This window comes from Arabidopsis lyrata, assembly GCF_000004255.2.
Source record: "Arabidopsis lyrata subsp. lyrata unplaced genomic scaffold ARALYscaffold_8, whole genome shotgun sequence".
In the NCBI taxonomy this organism is placed as follows: Eukaryota; Viridiplantae; Streptophyta; class Magnoliopsida; order Brassicales; family Brassicaceae; genus Arabidopsis; species Arabidopsis lyrata.
This window is the reverse complement of record NW_003302548.1, coordinates 11,661,427-11,681,555: the sequence shown is the minus strand read 5'-3', so window position 1 is coordinate 11,681,555 and position 20,129 is coordinate 11,661,427. Positions and strand designations below refer to the sequence as shown.

The 20,129-nt window shown below is 34.1% G+C and overlaps 5 protein-coding genes and 1 non-coding gene across 7 annotated transcripts; 3 read left to right on the top strand and 3 right to left on the bottom strand.

The window, feature by feature from the left end:
- The first annotated feature begins 1,797 nt into the window (after positions 1-1,797).
- LOC9301714 (putative lipid-transfer protein DIR1) lies at positions 1,798-2,359 on the top strand. The gene has a single exon (XM_002865594.2). It carries the CDS (start codon positions 1,918-1,920, stop codon positions 2,221-2,223), a length of 306 nt encoding a protein of 101 aa, XP_002865640.1. The 5' UTR covers positions 1,798-1,917; the 3' UTR covers positions 2,224-2,359.
- Positions 2,360-4,092: 1,733 nt separating this feature from the next.
- Positions 4,093-4,703, top strand: LOC9299975 (putative lipid-transfer protein DIR1). The gene has a single exon (XM_002865593.2). The coding sequence runs from the start codon at positions 4,306-4,308 to the stop codon at positions 4,615-4,617; it is 312 nt and encodes a 103-aa protein (XP_002865639.1). The 5' UTR covers positions 4,093-4,305; the 3' UTR covers positions 4,618-4,703.
- A 364-nt stretch (positions 4,704-5,067) lies between these two features.
- LOC9299974 (uncharacterized protein At5g48480) lies at positions 5,068-6,391 on the bottom strand. Its single transcript, XM_002863852.2, has 2 exons — positions 5,829-6,391; positions 5,068-5,511 (listed from the first exon to the last, which is right to left on the bottom strand). Exons 1-2 carry the CDS (start codon positions 6,110-6,112, stop codon positions 5,286-5,288), a joined length of 510 nt encoding a protein of 169 aa, XP_002863898.1. The 5' UTR covers positions 6,113-6,391; the 3' UTR covers positions 5,068-5,285.
- A 221-nt stretch (positions 6,392-6,612) lies between these two features.
- Positions 6,613-9,168, bottom strand: LOC9301713 (protein PEP-RELATED DEVELOPMENT ARRESTED 1, chloroplastic). Its single transcript, XM_002863851.2, has 9 exons — positions 8,767-9,168; positions 8,263-8,418; positions 7,986-8,054; positions 7,731-7,901; positions 7,507-7,650; positions 7,254-7,412; positions 7,074-7,139; positions 6,916-6,975; positions 6,613-6,836 (listed from the first exon to the last, which is right to left on the bottom strand). The coding sequence occupies exons 1-9, from the start codon at positions 9,088-9,090 to the stop codon at positions 6,792-6,794; spliced, it is 1,194 nt and encodes a 397-aa protein (XP_002863897.1). The 5' UTR covers positions 9,091-9,168; the 3' UTR covers positions 6,613-6,791.
- Positions 9,169-9,231: 63 nt separating this feature from the next.
- TRNAK-UUU lies at positions 9,232-9,303 on the bottom strand. The gene has a single exon. It is a non-coding gene; the product is annotated as a tRNA-Lys (tRNA).
- A 7,211-nt stretch (positions 9,304-16,514) lies between these two features.
- On the top strand, positions 16,515-20,002 carry LOC9301712 (fimbrin-2). Of its 2 annotated transcripts, none has more exons than XM_002865592.2 (14): positions 16,515-16,760; positions 16,864-17,037; positions 17,129-17,370; positions 17,454-17,625; positions 17,713-17,751; positions 17,837-17,905; positions 18,014-18,130; positions 18,234-18,445; positions 18,540-18,695; positions 18,780-18,979; positions 19,058-19,215; positions 19,335-19,431; positions 19,518-19,609; positions 19,690-20,002. In XM_002865592.2, the coding sequence occupies exons 1-14, from the start codon at positions 16,674-16,676 to the stop codon at positions 19,837-19,839; spliced, it is 1,965 nt and encodes a 654-aa protein (XP_002865638.1). In that variant the 5' UTR covers positions 16,515-16,673; the 3' UTR covers positions 19,840-20,002. The 2 variants fall into 2 exon arrangements, with proteins under 2 accessions (XP_002865638.1, XP_020886705.1); XM_021031046.1 differs by having other exon boundaries at positions 16,673-16,764.
- The last annotated feature ends 127 nt before the right edge of the window (positions 20,003-20,129 follow it).

The following is a 20,129-nucleotide window of genomic DNA, read 5'->3' as shown; positions in this document are numbered from 1 at the left end:
TTATCCGAGATCAGCGTAATAGCGAAAAACATGGAATAATTCTGGAATGTTAAAGATATCGAGTCATTAATTACAGTTTACTTAAGTCTTCCAAGCCGAGCACTCAGCTCACAAGACTTGGGGGGCTAAATGTTGAGGTCGGATCCCACACATCTTCGGTAGGATCCACTTGGATCTGTCCACGTCATTATTACATAATAATCCTCTTGGATTTCTAGATGTTTCGTTGCCGGTATCGAGCTCGACCTGTCGGGAGTTCGATTCAGTTTATTAAAGAGCTCGATCTTTACCAGTACGGAGTTCGCTCTTATTCAACATACTGTTCGCATAAAAGAAGGCTGAAGCGAGGAGAATATTGTTCGAGGTTCGCGGCAGCGTCAAGACGCAGGAGTTCGGAGTCAACAAGAAAGAGTTCGGAAGATCCACGCGGAGCCCAAGATAGTTCAAATTCAAGCCGTTTCGTTCAAATTGTAACCTACATGATTAATGCGGATCAATGCGATTATGAGCAGTAAATGACCGCATTGATCATGTTTTCTCTATAAAAACAACCTCAAACGCATGTGTTTGGAGAGAGAACAACTTTTTCCGTCTTACGATCAAGCAATATAACATACTCTTTCTTTTACAATTTTGCAAGACTTTTTTACTATTTTATTCTTGCCAAGTTCTTTCGCTTTATTTAGTTTCTTGGTTACTTTCCTTTTCAAATCCTTATTTTCATTTGTTGATTTTAGAGTTTTTCTCCACAAAAATACTTAAAGACAATCGAGTGTGAATCCTACATCCACAAGACCGTGACACAATCTCTTGTTTCTTAGATTTCCAAGAAATAAGAGAGTCACCAAGAAACACACAATATCCTGAGACAGATCTTCTTGAATTCGGGCAAGCACTTAGATCAGCGTCAGCAAAGGCCTTTAATTCCATGTTAGGATCAGAAGAGTAGAAAAGACCTTGACCAATAGTCCCTTTAATGTAAGCCAGGAGTTTCAAAACTGCTTTAAAATGAGGAACTCTGGGAGCACCAGTGTATTGAGCTAATTTTCCCACTGCAAAACAAATATCTGGACGGGTAATAGTCAAGTAAATGAGCTTCCCAACAATACTTCGATAGCTCTCTGGATTATCATACAATTCTCCATCATCCATAGACATCTTCTGATTAGGTTCCATAGGAATTGAAGATGGCTTACAAGCCAATAAACCTGCAGAATCCAGCAGCTCCAAAGCATATTTACGTTGACACACCGAGATTCCAGCTTCAGATCTTGCTATTTCCAATCCAAGAAAATATTGAGCAGGACCTAAATCTCTCAACTTGAAATGAGATTTCAATTGTGACTTGAGATTATCTGCAGTCTCATCATTATTGCTTGAAACAATTCTATCATCCACATAAACCAAGACAATGAGGATTGTTGAGTCTCTGACCTTTGTGAACAATGTATGATCTGAATGATTAGTTTGAAATCCAAGATTCTCATTAAAATTTACAGCAAATGACATACTAATAACTGTTATACTTTTTTTTTTTCGGTTATAGTGGCATACAAATCACTTGCAAGTAATCCACAAATGTTTGCAAGAAGCAAAATATGTTTATCAATATATCATTTTTTTTTCAAGAGAATTTATACAATGTGCCAGTTGTATATTACTCTGGAATTTTCTTCTTCCATTTTGTAGTAAAAGATTTGTGGACTGGAGATTGTGGATAATTGATAAATACGAAAAAAAAAAAAGAGTAGCAATAATAAGAATCCGAGTGACCAATACCCTATCCCAAAAGTGAAGTAAGAAAATCCAATCTAGTTCACGGGTTTGCCCCAAAACTTAGTAATATATACACCTTCGCATGCACATTCATTTTAACACCACAAACACAACTAATATATAAAAAATAAAGAGGATAAAATGACAAGCAAGAAGATGGCTATTATGGTGATTGTAATGGTGATGGCTAGTTTAGTCATCGAGAGGTCAGTGGCGATTGACCTTTGTGGCATGACTCAAGCAGAGTTAAATGAGTGCTTACCAGCGGTGAGCAAGAATAACCCAAAGAGCCCATCACAGCTTTGTTGCAACGCTCTAAAACATGCTGACTACACTTGTCTTTGTGGCTACAAAAACTCTCCGTGGCTCGGTTCTTTCGGTGTAGATCCCAAGCTCGCTTCTGGTCTCCCTAAAGAATGTGACCTAGCCAATGCCCCAGCTTGTTAAGCATTGTTGTGGTGTATTTTTCTAGCTAATTGAGTGTTTTTGTTTTGTTTGTTTATTATTAAGCATGTTTTTAATATTCTATATCTTTAATTAAATGGAGTTGCTTAGATTCATATATATCGAGATTCATACTAAATCATGGCATAGTTATGGTTCACACTTACAAAATAATATCAATCTTAACCTATAAACATGAAAATACTTTTCATAAAAACGCCACAAAAGTTCACTAAGAAATATAACATGGAAATAGAGAAAACAGAGTCGAGAAAATCTAGTTGTTGCATCAAATTCATGAACGATATATCTCAATCTAATTATATATGAAATTTGATGCTCTTGTCTATGAAGTATGAACTCTTCTCTTCTTTTCCATTGGCTCAGATACCTCTAAAATTGGTCATTTGGTATATGAGTCTTTCTATTTCTTACCTTCGTTGGCAAAGGAGTAATTTGCTTTTCCTAACTCTCTTTAACAAAAAGAAAATGACTGTAAATGAGGTAAAATAATGATTGCCGCTATACACTTCTTACTTTTTAGGTTTAGGTTAAACAGTGATCGCCGGTAAAAACAGTAATTGTAGTTGAAAGCTAATGCTCTTGACCTATTATCAACCTCACCAAAATTGAGAAAGATTAGATAGTGAAAAATATCAACTATAAAAATACATATATTAAAACCACTAAACCATTTCGCAGAACAAATAATCATCTCGTATGTGCCATGATTATGAGTTTTTGACCAATAGGACTGAAATTCTCAAATAAAAGAAAATAGAAGAGCAAAAGAAATTGAGAATCTAGAGATTTGGATATTCCCAACACTAACCACACAGAGAAGGAAGGGAAAGGCTAAGTTTAAGACAAAGGTCAAAGGCTATTTTGCTCTTCTTTTTCACCTTCATATATCTTTTTGTTTTGCGGTCAAAGTCTGAAATGTACAGTATTTTTTTTTTTTTTTTTAATATCAAAAGTCGATATATATTCTCATTCTTAGTTCTATATATTGTCCCATATATATACTAACTGATGATGCTGTCAAATATATATATATATACTAACCCTTGTTTGAAAATCCGTTAGACGCTAATCGGACGTTCGGTATGGCCTAGCGATTAATCGGAAAATCAGATTAAAATCGGGGATTAATCGGGGACTAGTTTTAGGGTTACTTTAATATTTTAAAAATATATTAATCTAATATTGTTTTCAAAATTGTAGTAAACACATAAAAATATATTTTAAGGTAAATTTTATTAAAAAAATTATGAATTTTATCAAAAATTTGAACATAAATCATTATAAAACATCACAAACTTCCAATTCAAATGTTAACATAACAAAAAAGAAAATTGTTTTATACTTGCAATCAAAAAATAATCTGGATATGTAAGAATATGCGGAAAATAATCAGATTAGGCGAGAATTAATCCGATTAGGCGGAGAGTAATCGGATGATTGATTTTTTAAGAGATTAGTCATTAATCGAGGCGGAGAAGGTGCACTTAACGATTAAGCGGAGAGTAGTCGGGTTAGACGGGGATTTTTATAACAGGGATCCTAACTAATGTTCTGATTTGTTTTGTGGTTAAAAGTAGCAAATTGTTGTTGATTGTGAAACACTGAAACTTCTATTAAATAATCTATGGAATTATGAAATTATTAAAAGGCCACGAGGGTTTATGAGTACATCACTCCTACTTGGGCTCACATCAGGCCCAGTATTTTACGGCTGTTTATTAATGTGTACTTTTTTTCATTAAAAGAGAATTTTATAATTATGCTATGCAAGTTGAATTTTCTGTTTCTATTTGTAGTAAAAGATTTGTGGCCTGGAAATTGTGTAATGGATACTTGATAGTTGATAATTGATAAGAATCCAATTGCTATGATTCTATGACAAAATACCCTCTCCCAAAAGTAAAGTGGAAAAACACATCCCCGTGACTATATGGAACAATCCAATCTGGTTCACGGGTTTCTCTAAAACTTGATATATATACACCTTCTCAATTCTCATGCACATTCATTTCAACACCACAAACACATACAAACATACATAAAAAGAAAGAGGAGGCTAAAATGGCGAGCAAGAAGACGGCTATGGCTATGATGGTGATGATCGTGGTGGTGATGGCTAAGTTAGTCGATAGGTCAGTTGCGATTGACCTCTGTGGTATGACACAGGATGAGTTGAATGAGTGCAAACCAGCGGTTAGCAAGGAGAATCCAACAAGCCCATCACAGCCTTGCTGCTCCGCTCTACAACACGCCGATTTCACCTGTCTTTGTGGCTACAAGAACTCTCCATGGCTCGGTTCTTTCGGTGTTGATCCTGAACTCGCTTCTGGTCTCCCCAAACAGTGTGGCCTAACCAACGCCCCAACTTGTTAAATAAGCTTGGTTTGTGTGTATGTATTTCTCCTATTCTAAATATCGGATGTTATTTGTCCTTTTTATAAATCGTATTTTAAGCCAAATGGCGTTTATGGGTAAACCCAAAAAATGGTCAAAAGGACCAATCGAAAACTTCACAAGGCCCAAAAAAACGTAAGGGCAATTTCGAAAACAGTACCAATAAGCGATAGAGAAGCCACAAAGCACAAATTCAGAGGTTTATGGTTTCACTACCTCCGACACAGTATTCAACACTCTGACACCAAAACAACAAATTAATTCGAAATTATTCCTATAATCTTAATTCCTTCTTATCTTAACCGCTAACCATTCATTTAATCCACAATAGACGATACTACCCTCAGTTCTAAACCAACAAAAATGACAATAACACAGACTCACCCACCCATAAACGATAAGAGAAGCGAAATCATCAACAAAACATAATAAAATCCAAACCCGAGATTAATACTTAATTTCACCAAGATTAGAGTTTGTCAAAAGGGGTGAAAATTAAAACTCCGAAAGTCATTAGCCTACTCGATCCGGTTTACTGATTACCGGATTCCACAAAAGACAAAATAAAAGCATAATACCAGAAAATAGGATAATACTAGAGTTTTTCTGTTCAGAAACCGACGAAGAATCAGATCCGACGACAGTTCTTAAACCTCTTTGTTCTCGTCGTTCTCAACGACGTTCTCGGTCTTCTTCTCCTCAAAGATCCAAGTGACACCAAAAGGATCCGTGACTTTTCCTTTGAATCCCAGTTCAACTTCAGCCTCCGAAACCTCCACTTTCACAGCTCCGGCATCAACAGCTTTCGCAACGGCGGCTTCAACGTTATTAGTTCCGAGGAGATGATTCACTCTCGAACCTTCCGATTTCGCACTGTTTAATAAAAAAAGCCACATAAATAAACAGTAATCGTGTTGAAGAAAGCAGAACTATCCATGGAAAATAGCTTTTAAGCGTTGTAAATTTCCAGAAACTTGTCATTTCAAAAATCTTAATCCAGATCTAAAACGAACAAAAAACTCGTGTTTAAGGAAGAAGAATAACTTCTAAACAAGCTTTATTTCCAGATTTCTTCTCATATAACAACCTAAATCCAGATCTACAACAAAATCAAACACTAAACGAGCAAAAACCTAAAAAAAAACAGAGAAAACATGGAGATCTAGAAGCAAAACGAGAGAGAAGCTTACGTAGAAAATCCAGGGAGAGAGGAAACGTCGCAAACAACGAAGGAAGAGCCAGCGAGGTTAAGCTCAGAACAGAGAACATGAGGAAGCTCTTGGTCAAGCTTACGCTTAGGGTAAAGAGAATGACCAGACTCAATCGCACCAAAAGCAGATTTGTAGAAAGTAACAGCGTCACCGACTTTTTGTGCTTCAACGATCAACATCTGCTTGATCTCAGTGAAGACAAGAGGCGTCTCCACCGGAGCAGCACCGTTAGTAGCAGCAGGAGTAACATCTTCTTGAGCCATCGCAGAGAGAAAAAACTTAGAGAAGAAAGATTCGTTTACGGTTAGAGAGAAATGAGAATTGCGTGTGGAAGAACAATCTAGAGACGATGAGTGGTGGGGAAATATTTATTATAGAAGCGGAGAAGCGGAATCGTTTCGTGTAACCTGACGAGGATTCAAATGGATATAACAATTGCTCTCACGTCCGGGGATTTTTACCCTTACTTTTTCGTTTATTTACGAGACTATGCCCCTACTACTAATTACTTTTCATTTACTACTCTACTCTATAGGACTCGTGTCTCGTTCGCATGTCTTCTATATTAAACCGTTGGAACAAAATAAATTAAAATTGGTTATTCGAATATTTTTAAATATTTTGTTATAAATCATCAAATACTTTAGATTGTTATCATTAATTCATTATTCAACTAAATTGGTACATATAGGACAAAAGTTACAATTTTTCCCATCCGTTTCGAATGGGTTAAAGATTTGCTATAGTACTACTATTATTCTTCTTTTTTTTATTTTTTCTCAAATTCAACTTTTGAGCTTTAATGGATATGGTATGGATATAGTAGAGAGACATTATTTGTCATATCAACCAACCAAATTACAATTATATATACCGAACTATATTATTCAAGGACGCAATCTCTACCTTCAAATCTCTCTTGATGTGACAAGGTAAATACTACTAATACGCGATTTCTTCAAGAACTTGTAGGGTTTTTTGGTGAACCTGTGAACAAATATAAACTCTGATGAATGCAAAGAAACGAGACTTTGTTTGCAAATTTTTGGTGTTATAAGAAACTTACCCATTCTAGATGTTGTGCGGTGATACCGGAGGCATTACCTGAGTATATACTTCCCAGAACCTATCAAGATTGGATTCAAACATTACATAAAATGGTTAATATTCTCCATGACTATCATCTGTTTGAACAAAGGTGATCGGGAAATGTTGGAAACTTACCTTTGTGACGGTCTCTAGAAACATTCCTGGTCTTACTGGTAACGGTTTTCTTCCTGTAACGCTTACCTGAGATCGCATCAAGTAAGCCAAGTAAGAAAAAAAGACTAATCTTTTGGTTCAGAGCCTACTGAAAAAAAGTCTTCACTTTTCAGCGAAGATGTTTTAGTCGATCATACTTACCCTTCCATTTATCCCACTTTGTCTTTTTCCTTGGGTAGAAGAATCGTCTTCTTTGCTAAGATTATCTGCACCTTCATCTTTCCCTTGCATTACATTCTGGATCATTTGCTGCACAGTCTTTCCAGGTTTCAGAGCTACCAATTTGGTTAAGAAATTGACCTGTTCGACGATCATGCAACAAGTCATTGTTTTCAATGTTTCAACTATGTTCATAAACACGGTATAATGGACATGATAGCATGTCATACAAAACCTCTGATTCAGGCAGAGTGGTGAAACCTCGGTCATTTCTTTCATCAAGTATACCTCCTCCCATCATGTTCCTTGCTTCCTCTCTGATCAAGACAAGCCTCGCTAGTAGTTTTCGATCAGGAATAACTGGCCTTGTTTCCATAGTCTGCAAAACTTTCTCATACTTATTCACATTTTCAGACTATCTCTAATACAAATAGATATATGCCTAAACAAACACAATACCTCGAGCAAGTCATCAGCTTGATTAGCTATGTCATTCAGATTTGCTCCGGGTATATGAAGTTTAGTACTGTTCTCACTTTCAAAAGCCCCACCACCTGCAGCCACCCTACGCAGCAGCTCATGTCTACTTTCCTTTTTAGGGGTTCGACATAGTAAACCAATCACCTGGACCTAAACAAAGAGAAACACGAACGTTGATATGAAGCTAGTACAAAGTCTTGAAAGTAAAAAGAAACTGACTAAAATATTACTCACATGAGGAGGGCATTTTTTAGTGAGATGAGATAAGACAGTCTCCTTCACTACCTCTAGTAAAGACTTCCTCTGAAACCAAAACAAAAATTCTTTAATCCTTTGTCCCAGCTTATGGCAAAAGTAACCACAGCCATAAAATCCAGAGAAAATATGTAAGATTTGCTACACTACATTGCAAAAGCAATTCTAGCTATCTTGGTCGTTTTGTGTAGCAAACTCAAGACAATCTAGAGAAATTGTTTGTGTAAATTCAGAGGAAAAATGCAGAATATGTTACCTTATCGTCTTGGTCTTTGTCGGCGAGTTGGATCATGTAATCAAGAGCCATCATAAACCCTGATTCCATTTCATCAACCCTTTTCCCTATAACTCCTTGTGCAGCCAATTCTACAGCAACATTCTCAGATGCTTCATTCATCTTCATATCTTCCAACTACACATCAGAGACATATCAAGCCATTACGGAACCCAAAATTTACATAACCAACGAGTAACGATTCTATGTATATCATAAAACTATCTGGAAAAAGTGAAGAATATGCCCAGAACTACTAAGCCTAACGCCTTTAAGGTGTTCGACAAAATGCCAAGCTTCCGAAAACAACACAAAAGCAAACCCAGATGAAAATAACTCAATGGAAACGTAGAAATACGTACTAACGAGTAAGTAACGACTATATGTATCATAAAGCTTAACGCCTATAAGTTGTTCGACGAAATGCCAAGCTTAGAGAAACGAAACAAAAGCAAATTTTGATGAAACATAACTCGAAATACATACGAGGGTAATCATTTCTTCAAGAACGGATGTCACTTGCTCGCCTCCTTTAAGCAAAGCTTCATACTCAGATGGGTTTAACTTATCTTCGACATTAGTTTGATTTTGCTGGGTTCCGTATTTTTCGAACAATTCTTCATCGGTATATCCACCTCCGACCTCGTAAGGAGCGCAAAACTGAACCAGACACTTCAATTTCTGGGTTTGTTTTGGACGGAACGAAGAAGAGGAGAAAGGAAATGAGCAAATAATCGATGGAATAATTAGAGATTCTCTTTGAGAAGGTGATGGTGTGGAGGAAAAAGGAAGATGAATTGATTGTAACATAGTTTGATTTCTCCTTTCGGATTCAAAATTTTTGAGGTTTTGGGTTTAAGCAAAGGAAGGAAGATAAAGAATCGAAGAAGACGACGAGGAAAACTATTGATAAAAGGATAAATTGGGAAAAAAAATTGAGAAAAAATATAACGCCGCCTGTGGGGATCGAACCCACGACCACGTGGTTAAAAGCCACGCGCTCTACCACTGAGCTAAGAAGGCTTCGATGACCAATTTGTAAGTTTAATCTTTTATATAAAATATTAAAATTTACATGATAAATTTGTAATGATGTAATGATTGATTTGTTTGTCAAATAAGACCGGTTATCAATATTGGTTTTTTTTTATATAACACTACTTATGCAGGTTTAATAAGCTAGGTAAATGACACAAAAAGATTAAAGTAACTAAGCTTTTCTTATTTTTGTTAAAAGTTATTAAACTACAATTTTTATCATTAATATTATTAGTTGATGAAAAAACAAACAAAAAATATATATATATATATCATTAATATTATTAGTTTGATACACAAAATCAGGTTTCAATTATGGAAATATTCCTAGTTGAGATCAGCAACCATGTGGGTGAAGCATGGAGGGGTCCAAATGATATAATGGTGTTTTATGATTCTTATTAAGTTCATTGCCTACTTAGAAAAAGCTGAGTGATCATATTAATAATGCCATATAAATATCTCAGTATATTTTTATCAACTGGTAAAATGAGAAGGAATATATAAATATGTGTATCTACTTAACATTTTTGAAGTACAAATTTGCTCAAAGCCAATCGGGTCGGGTATTTAGTGAGATTTTGACCCGATTAGATTTTTTGACCCGACTCATTGGCCAATAACAGCTCTCGGATCCTTTTAAATAAGACTTTCCAAAAAAAATCAAGTAATTCGACTAAATATTCGCTTAGTTACATTCCTAATCTACCAAATTCTAACAATATCTAAATGACCCACATTAAACGTTAGACCTATAGTTACGAGACTTTCCTAAAACATTAGCAAAAATTTCGGAGTATATAAGTTTATCCTACTACTACTGCCAAACCGTGATATAGACTATAGTGATCAAATCTTAATTATCATTGCCATTTATGCTTCTTCCCATTATGGCCGATGATATTCAAGTCCATATCTTCAACATATCTTAACAAGTTAGTTTTCTTGACAATTATTCCACATTCCATATTTAAAAATCCATGTTTCAACAGAATTATTTTACCATATTATCTTACCTTAATTTATATCCCGAGAATTACTCTCCATATTTGATAATCCCTACAATGAGATCTTCAATTTTGGCTTTATTATTCCTACAAAAAAAAAGGAAAAACAAAATTGATAGATTGATTTTGGGAAGATATCAATCGCAAATGTACAAATGGACATAGATTGGATTGATTATTCTCAACTAGCAAATCTTTTCCGGTACAAATGGTTTCCTATTAAAGTGTTAAGGAGTTTATTGCAAATCACATTTGTTTCCTAAATAAAATGAACGATATAAATTCGATATTCAATCCAACTAAAAGATTTGGAAATGTCTCATAACTAATCGATTTTATCCTTATTTGGTTGATTATTTATGTAGCATATTCTTTATCTATGACGATTTAAAGATTTCCAAAAATATAATATATTTGCTCTATTCACTATACCAAAACCCTACACCTACTTAAAACACTATAAATACAACCTTATTCACAACATCTAATCTCACCAAGCACGATAAAAAGGTTATTACTTGCTCCTTTATATTAACATTACATATTATGTTTTCTTTGTTTCATCTCTAATAGCTTTTGTTTTTCTTATTTAGCTTAGAGTGTTAAGATCCGTACGTTAGGTGAATCACCACCTACTTGGTGAATGGAGATTCATTGAGACATTTGATATTACTCATGCAAGTGGACAATTCTGACCAATCAATCATCTCTACAAGATGGTTTTCTAAACGGAAATGCGGTAAGAATGACCCTAAGTATGCATCAACTTACTTTCATGATGGTTGTTCTGATTTTAGCTTTCAATATATCATTACTGATTCACGAGTGTTTATTTTTTGTCTAAATATTTTAGTACTGTCTAATGATGAAATTCTAGAAGAAGAAGTTCATGAAGATTCTGGAAATAGGATCAATCTAGCTTCCACTATCTCTGGTGACCAACTCCTACTACAAAACTTAATACTAATTATCTATTTTATTGTTCTTAACTCAATAATCTAATAATGAATTTAATTTTTTTTTTTTAATCTTTGTTAGGTTCCACTAATGTTGACTAAGATTCATAAGACGACATTTTAGTTCATTATTGGGCGAATGTTCTGAGCATTCATCCAGCACCAAGAAATTACTTGGAAAAAACTGATTAAAAAATTAGTTTTGAAGGCTGCTGATAAGAAGGAAGATGTGAACTTCAACAATGAAAATATGACTCAAAGAAGATTCGTAGTCTTAAACTCAAGATTGAGTAGAAAGAGTGAATTGCTACCGTGGTTTTGGAGTTTTTATTTGGTTTTCTTTTATTTTGATGACTTAGTCTTGCAATGGTTTACGTATTTGCTTCAAGTTTGGTTTTCTGGCTTTTCCAATTGGTTATTGAATAAATTGTGTTTTACAACTTTTCAAAGTTTCTATTTAGATTAATAATATATGTTAATGTGAATATTTCTTCTAACACTAAGTATTTTGAAAGAACTAACCTGATGTAAACCAAGGTTTCATACTGTAAGAGCCATCGGTCGTGATCGATATGTTTAACTTCTTCTTCCTTTTGAACAAAAAGGGTGAACATTATGACCAAAAATAGACCTACAGGGATGTGTTCACTTATACTTGCAGTAATTTGTATTGATTTTTATGATAATGAGAGTTAGTTTAAACAAATTTCTTATTTACCTTGAATCTATGGAGGATTTTAACAACAATATATAAAATGTATTTGTAAAGTCTTAGTAAATTAACAAACGTTGACTGTTTCGTTGAATATATAACAGACTTGAAGATTAAAGATGGTTGATCTGATTCTTTGCTTTCTCTATATCACAAGTCATGGTTCAATTTTTCCTCTTTACTCTTCAAATCACGAAAAATTGGGACAGCTATGAATGCTGGCCAAATAACAAGAGAGACCGATATTGTACTCGAGAACTCTAAAATCTAAATTAGAAAACATATGCCAATTGTTACCTGGTACCGTGAGATTTGGTTCTTGGGTGGAATTCCTAAACCCAAGTTCTTGACTTGGTTTATGGTCTTCAACCGAAGCCCAAAAATTGATCGTCTTTTGCAATGGGGATTGCAAACGGATCCGTCTTGCCTCCTCTGTAACTCCTTCCTAGAATCGAGATCACACCTCTTTTCTGAATGCAGATTCTCATGGACGATTTGAAAAATCTTATCAAAGCGTTGCAACTTTAACTCTCTAAGAAATTGGGAATCTCTTTTTGGCCAATTAAGGAATTACAAAGCTCCAAAACGGCTTCGTAGAAACAGATCCCTATAGCCCATTGCTTGGCAGCCTCCATCTATTTGATCTGGACTGAACGCAGTCACCGCCGCCTCCATCGAAACAGATCCATATCAGTGGACGCAATTATCAAAGAAGTTGATCTTTTGATTCGAAATCGTATTGCAAGTCTTCGGGGAAAAAATATAATGCATGCCTCTGTTATGCTTCAACTGTGGTTCTCCTCTTAATCACATGCCTCTGTTTTGTTTCGATTACGTTTGTTCTTCTTCTCAGAGAAATCAACTCAGGCGTTGACAATTTGGCATCATCAGTCAAGTCAACGAGAGAGAGGTCAAAATTGGGCTTCATTTTTAGTTTCCCCCATTAGCCCATGTTGGACTGTTTTATTTTTTAAAAAAATTAACTAGCCTATCTTGGTTCTCTTTTTTTTTGTCGTCAACTTAACATTTCATTCATAAACATTAAAGTACATTGTTCCAGAAAATTACATAATTCGATTGATTAACTTGTGCGTTCTTAGCTAAATTATCAGCCACGTAATTTGCTTCCCTATAGATTTTAATAATGTTGAAAGCAGGAGTGCCTTTGATAATCTGCATGATGTCTCTGAGATACGTAGAGACAGTGGTGTGGTTCCATCGCTCACATGGTTGTGCAGTGCTAGCCTATCTTGGTTCTCTTTTGTGGTGTAATGGGCTATTTAGCCATAACTAGGCCAAACATTTTTGTATCATTTTATTTATCATACTACTGCCTTTGTATCAAATGCCATTCAAGGAAATCTTAATTACAAGAATCATTAAAGATAGATTAGTGCTAAAAATGTAAAAACAAAAAGGCATGTGCAAAATTTTTAATTCAAACCTTTTTAATTTTCGAATCGTTTCAAGTTTACAACCCGTGTGTTTTTCGGGATTTGCCCAAAAATAATATTCTCAAATATAAAATCTTCACAAATAAAAGAAAATACATAAATTTTTCAAAATTTGGAGCAATCTGTTCAAATTAATTGATGAATTTTTTGTATTAAGAAATATTAGTATCGATATATTATAACAATTTCTATATGATAAATACAAAATTTAAATATTACAAGACGAGTTATATGGGGGGACGGGGTTTGGTCGATATTAATACGGGACGATATACTACGGGTGAAATCCTAGAAATAATAATTAAAATATAATTATACAATCTTAAACACTAAACAAAACAAATAATATTAACAAAACTAATATAACTTATAATTATAATTATTAGTTATAATAATATTCGAGCTGCGGTGTACCCAAAATCAACATAAGTTTATATCAATAAAAAATTAAAAAATTAATACAACAATATCATAAATTTATATAAAAATTATAAATATATATTTATCCCGCGGTGTACCGCGGGTCATATTCTAGTATATAAACATAATTGCTTACCAATATAATTTAATTTTATTGAAGCGAGGAAGCTATAGATAAAGTAGGCATGGCAAGGGATTGCTTCATATTGGCTCAATTATTAGTTTATGGGAGACTCACAAAAATGCCCCTTTTTCAATACCCCTTTTTAAAAATGCCCCCTTTGGATGTCCATTTTTAAAAATACCCCTTTTATGTACAAAATGACTAAATTACCCTTCTTTTAATAAAAAATATCATAAATATATAAGGAAATATAACAAAATTAGGTCCACAAAATACAAAATATTTTTTGGCGGGAAAATTGCTCCCCCAATTTTTCCCGCCAAAACACTTGTAAAAATTTGTAAAAAACCTTTAAAATACCTTGTAAATTTTTCCCGCCAAAAATTTTCCCGCCAAAAAAATTTCGCAAAAAAAATTGCGGAATCACTTTTCCCGCAAAAAAAATTTTTTGGCGGGAAAATTTTTTGGCGGGAAAAATTTTTACGGAAAAATTTTACAAGGTTTTTTAAAGGTTTTTACAAGTGTTTTGGCAGGAAAATTGCGGGATCACTTTTCCCACCAAAAAATATTTTGTATTTTGTGGACCTAATTTTGTTTCAAATAAGGGTAAAATGGTCATTAAAAATTAAAAGAGGGCAAACTTAAAAATAGACTCTCAAAGGGGGCATTTTTGAAAAGGGGTATTGAAAAAGGGGCATTTTTAACAATTTCTCTTAGTTTATTACAAAATCTCTCTTCCTTTCTCATTCACTATGTCTGGCACATGCTTTATTTCCTAATCCTCTTTTAGGTGTAGCTTTATAGTACACTATTGCAATCAAATATTTTCTCCATGCTTATGCATTACACACGTTACCTTATAACAGCGGTTTATACATAATTATTAATATATAGTTATAGACTTTTTTTTTTTTTGGTCAAAATATAGTTATAGACTTAATAGTAGAATAAGATGACCATTTAAAGTTATCTATTGTAGACTTTGTAGTATAATCTGATCAACCTTTAACTAGTATAACACCATCATATTCACCAAAAAAAAAAAAACTAGTATAACACCATAACTCATGCACTTTTGGCATGATTCAATTTTCTAAAATATAATGGAGATTTGTCAAGGAGTTTTATGTGTGTAGATCAAGGCATTGCAGTTGCTTCATAATGCTTTGATCGAAAATAAATGAACTCTATTTTGTCAGCATGTTAATCTTGTAGAAAATCAAGAATATATCATAAGGATATGTGTGTCGATCAAGGCATTGCAATTATTATCTAAATTACAGAAACAATTTTCTGATTTATTTTTTTGTTAAATGTTCATATCATTATCTAAGATGAATTCTATCTGAGCAAAAAAAAAAATCAAGTTATAAAGTCCCATCAAAATTTAATATGGTATCAGAGTTACAATGATCTAGCGATCGATTCTATTCTTATTTTTTATTAGCGAAATACTTATTTGATATTTTTTACTATTAATGCTATCTAAATAATTAAATAATTACATATTTATTTTGCTATTAATGGGCTTTTTAACGTCACTGAACCCAAAAAGAACCAGACCGTCGCATTTCACTCTAGGTCAAAACACTTTGTTATGTTCCCGTGTGTCTTCAATGGATTTCAAAACACTCTATGTGCGCATAAGGGAGAGCAGCTTTATAGGAAGTGCAACATAGTCGAGATTGTCGGCTTTAGTTTTGGGAGTGCCGCAACAATATTCCAACTGTGTAACATTCTTCTACGAAATGCTATCAGTATTACGGCCATGATGCAAGCAAGTATTAAACCAACAAATTAGAGAAAAGTTTTAAACAAGTTATCACCGTTACGGCCGTGCGTTCTTTGTTCTTTCTATCTAGCAAATATCACTTTTTGGTTTATCATCGATCATAACCAAAATTACACGGTAACAATCTTTTTATTTATTTTGTTGTAAATCTAGAGAAACAATATTTATCAAGTGATACACTTGAGATGTATTTATAACAGCAAAAAAACTATTTGTCAAGTGAAATATTTAAGATGTAGTATTAAGAAAAAGAGCTTCAATGCATTGATAATCTAATCTAAATAAAATTTTATTTTTGTCTATTTGCCACCACAAAACCAATTTATGTTTATAGCTAATTTTTGTAACTAACTCAATTAACAATGCATCTAAATACGAGGAGAATTTACATTTACGCAATATATTTGTTATATTAATAAAATGCTTTATTTTTGCTCAAAATGGGAAAAACAAAATGCTTTTTTTTGTCCAAAAACTAAAGTCAATAAAGTTTGAACTTTGAAAATGAATCCACCTTATAGGATGAATAACCAAATTACTCAAAACGACCGTTACATTTAGCTCCAACTAGTTATTAGCCGTAACTTCATAAATCCCGTATTTACCCTCTCAAAGGTCACGAGAACTCGTTAAAGGTAAAGGGTAAAAGCGGGAATGCATTAAAATCTCGAACGACAATATGGAGTAATGGACCCCTCCACAGGTCACAGTTTTATTGCCCACACCAATAAAAAAAGTTGATTGCGAAATTTAAAATCTAAAAAAGCTTAAAGGGGCAATTTCGTCATTAATTTGAATTTTTCTTTCACTGCCAGCTCTGCTTTAGAGCTTCTCTACTTCTTCTTCTTCCTCTTCACGTTCGCTTCAGAGATAGATCGAAGTAGAGAAAAATGTCAGGCTTCGTCGGGATTTTGGTATCGGATCCATGGTTACAGAACCAATTCACGCAAGTGGAGCTTCGGAGTTTGAAATCTCACGTACGTACGTCAGATCCACTGGAATTGAAGAACACTCTCCATAAGCTTTTTGATATTTCGTTGATTTTTTCGATCTGATTCTGTCAATTTCCAAATTATATAGTTCATGAGCATGAAGAGAGAGAGCGGGAAGCTTACGGTATCAGACCTCGCGTCAAGGATGGGGAAATCAAAAGTAGTCGGAGATCAGAATCTAAGCAACGAAGAAAGAGCGACTTTGATCCAAAATTTTCATCCGAATTTGAACGATGAAGTCGATTTCGAGTTTTACTTAAGGGTTAGTATCTTCGTTTCTCTCAAAATTTCTACAGATCTTTGTGTTTATGTGTGATGTAATTGCTATTTTTGTTTCTTGATTTGATTTGCAGATTTATCTGAATCTTCAAGCGCATGTAAACGCAATAATTGGAAGCGGTGTTAAAAACTCGTCTGCGTTTCTTAAAGCAGCTACAACAACTTTGTTGCATACTATTAGTGATTCTGAGAAATCTTCTTATGTTGCTCATATCAATAATTATCTCTCTGGAGATGAGTTTCTAAACAAGTACCTTCCGATTAATCCGTCTTCGAATGATTTATTCGAAGTTGCAAAAGACGGTGTTTTGCTTTGGTAAGTTTCTTCCTTTAGATTCTATGTTTCTTGAATGTTTTACTTTGATGATACAGTAAACTTCTGTTTCTGATGTGATGTAGTAAACTTATAAATGTGGCGGTTCCTGGAACGATCGATGAACGAGCGATTAATACTAAGAGTATGCTTAATCCATGGGAGAGAAATGAAAATCATACGCTTTGTCTTAATTCTGCCAAGGCTATTGGTTGTACTGTGGTTAATATAGGAACTCAAGATATCATTGAAGGAAGGGTATGTGAATCAAGTGACTTTATCATCAGTAATCTTGAAATTTTGGTGATGGTTATGACTAACATTTCTATGTTTCTCTAATTGCAGCGTCATCTTGTGCTCGGTGTGATTTCTCAAATCATTAAGGTAGGGCTATGATGTCTAGATACTGCTATTTGTTTTTGCTAATGATGAATGTGTAATTAATCTTCATTGTGATTGTTCTGTCTAGATACAATTGCTAGCAGACCTAAACTTGAAGAAAACTCCCCAGCTGGTGGAGTTGGTTGGTGATAGCAAGGTAAATACTACTCACTCATTGTCTTGGATCCTGATGGTTAAGTGAAACATTAAAAGGACAGATTTTTCATCAAAAATTTGACTTTGTTATAACTTTTGGGATTAACAGGATGTGGAAGAGCTGATGAGTTTACCACCAGAGAAGATCTTATTGAGATGGATGAATTTTCAGTTAAGAAAAACTGAATACAAAAAAACCGTCACAAACTTCTCCTCTGATGTAAAGGTATTGAAAGGCTCATTTCAAGTTATGTGTTCTCTAATTGGTTGGTTTGACCAATTTTTTCTAGTAAATGCTCTATAGACTCTTATGACATGGTTTTTTGCAGGATGCGGAAGCTTACACTAATCTATTAAATGTCCTGGCACCAGAGCACAAGAATGCATCACATTTAGCAGTTAAAAGCTCATTTGAGAGAGCAAAACTTGTTCTCGAACATGCAGACAGAATGGGATGCAGGAGATACTTGACGGCGAAAGATATTGTTGAGGGCTCCCCAAATCTTAATCTTGCTTTTGTAGCACATATATTCCAGCACAGGTGATTTACACTTCAATATCAAAAACAGTTCATGTCAGAGGTGAACTTTTTAGTGTGAGTCTAACAGATTAGAACTATGTTTCCTTTCCCGCAGGAACGGCCTTTCAACTCAAACGAAACAGATATCTTTTCTTGAAAATCTAGCTGATGACATTCAAATTTCAAGAGAAGAAAAAGCGTTCCGGTTTTGGATTAACAGCTTTGATGGTTCACTATACATAAACAACGTGTTTGAAGATCTCAGAGATGGGTTAGTATTTCAGCATTGAGTATAAGAAATGATTAATAGAGTGTCAAAGGAATTTTTAACACCGAGTTACATGTTCGTCAACAGGTGGATACTATTGCAGACACTAGACAAAGTGTCTCCAGGCATTGTTAACTGGAAAGTAGCAAGCAAGCCTCCAATCAAATTGCCATTCAAGAAAGTAGAAAACTGTAATCAGGTTGTGAAATTAGGGAAGCAGCTCAAGTTCTCTTTGGTTAACATTGCTGGAAATGACATTGTTCAAGGAAACAAGAAACTCATACTAGGTAAAATTTCTCAATTATATGTCTGTGTGTTTTTATGAATCACCACTTCAATAATGAATTTTTTAAACTATCTTCCAGCATACTTGTGGCAATTGATGAGATACAACATCCTGCAACTTCTTAAGAACTTGAGATTACATTCCAACGGCAAAGAGATAACAGACGTTGATATATTGGAATGGGCAAATGCTAAAGTGAGAAACAATGGATGCAAAACCCACATGTACAGTTTCAGGGTAAGTACTCTCCTGCTTCATTTGTTTTGCATACACAATCCGTATGACACTCCTTTGCTTCCCGGTTTGTCTTTCGAACCGCGTATGCGTGAGTAACGAAGAATGATTGAATTTGACAGGACAAGAGCTTATCCGATGGGATATTTTTCTTGGAGCTGCTAAGTTCAGTGCAGACAAGATCCGTAAACTGGAGTCTTGTTACAAACGGAGTGACAGGTAATTATAACTGTTAATATTCATATGTTTCTGTCTTTGAATTCATGTTTGAACATTATTATTTAAGGACACTTGTTAATATACAGATGAAGAGAAAAAGATGAATGCAACTTATGTGATTAGCATAGCAAGGAAACTTGGTTGCTCCATTTTCTTACTCCCTGAAGATATAATTGAGGTACTTTTAAACAAAATCAATAGAAGAAACACTATAGTGAAAGATTTGGTTTTGATGTGTGTTCATATATATATGAACAGGTGAATCAAAAGATGATGCTGACATTGACGGCGAGTATAATGTATTGGACTCTTAAACAACCTCTTCATCTTAATAAGCCTATCGGATCTCCCGATAGCCACAATGGAAGTCTACTCGACGATTCTACTTCAGATTCCTCCATAGAATAAAAATGTTTTACGATGAAATTATATATTTTTTTAAGAATTTTATATATGATGCTGTTTATTATTCTGCTCATTTTGTATTATTTTTGGGTGTCAAAACAATATTAAAATTGAGAAATGTCATTGACGAATGTTGACATACATCCAAATGTATAACATTCGCAAATCTTTGGCTCTTTGTATTATTTTGAGTATAAAATAGAAGAATGTATAACACTCACAAATTTTTTTAACTTACTCTATACTTCCTCATATAGTTTGGTTTCCTAATATGAACAATTTGACAACAGAAA

What these genes read in the sequence shown, in the direction of transcription:
- LOC9301714 (XM_002865594.2), top strand. Translation starts at nt 1,918, where the DNA reads ATGACAAGCAAGAAGATGGCTATTATGGTGATTGTAATGGTGATGGCT.
- LOC9299975 (XM_002865593.2), top strand. Translation starts at nt 4,306, where the DNA reads ATGGCGAGCAAGAAGACGGCTATGGCTATGATGGTGATGATCGTGGTG.
- LOC9299974 (XM_002863852.2), bottom strand. Translation starts at nt 6,112, where the DNA reads ATGGCTCAAGAAGATGTTACTCCTGCTGCTACTAACGGTGCTGCTCCG. An exon ending in TCTCTCCCTGGATTTTCTAC is followed by an intron (nt 5,512 to 5,828) that starts GTAAGCTTCTCT and finishes TTTATTAAACAG; the next exon opens with TGCGAAATCGGAAGGTTCGA.
- LOC9301713 (XM_002863851.2), bottom strand. Translation starts at nt 9,090, where the DNA reads ATGTTACAATCAATTCATCTTCCTTTTTCCTCCACACCATCACCTTCT. An exon ending in CCACTCTGCCTGAATCAGAG is followed by an intron (nt 7,413 to 7,506) that starts GTTTTGTATGAC and finishes ATCGTCGAACAG; the next exon opens with GTCAATTTCTTAACCAAATT. An exon ending in TTCTAGAGACCGTCACAAAG is followed by an intron (nt 6,976 to 7,073) that starts GTAAGTTTCCAA and finishes CAATCTTGATAG; the next exon opens with GTTCTGGGAAGTATATACTC.
- LOC9301712 (XM_002865592.2), top strand. Translation starts at nt 16,674, where the DNA reads ATGTCAGGCTTCGTCGGGATTTTGGTATCGGATCCATGGTTACAGAAC. An exon ending in AAGATATCATTGAAGGAAGG is followed by an intron (nt 17,626 to 17,712) that starts GTATGTGAATCA and finishes CTCTAATTGCAG; the next exon opens with CGTCATCTTGTGCTCGGTGT. An exon ending in AGTTGGTTGGTGATAGCAAG is followed by an intron (nt 17,906 to 18,013) that starts GTAAATACTACT and finishes TGGGATTAACAG; the next exon opens with GATGTGGAAGAGCTGATGAG.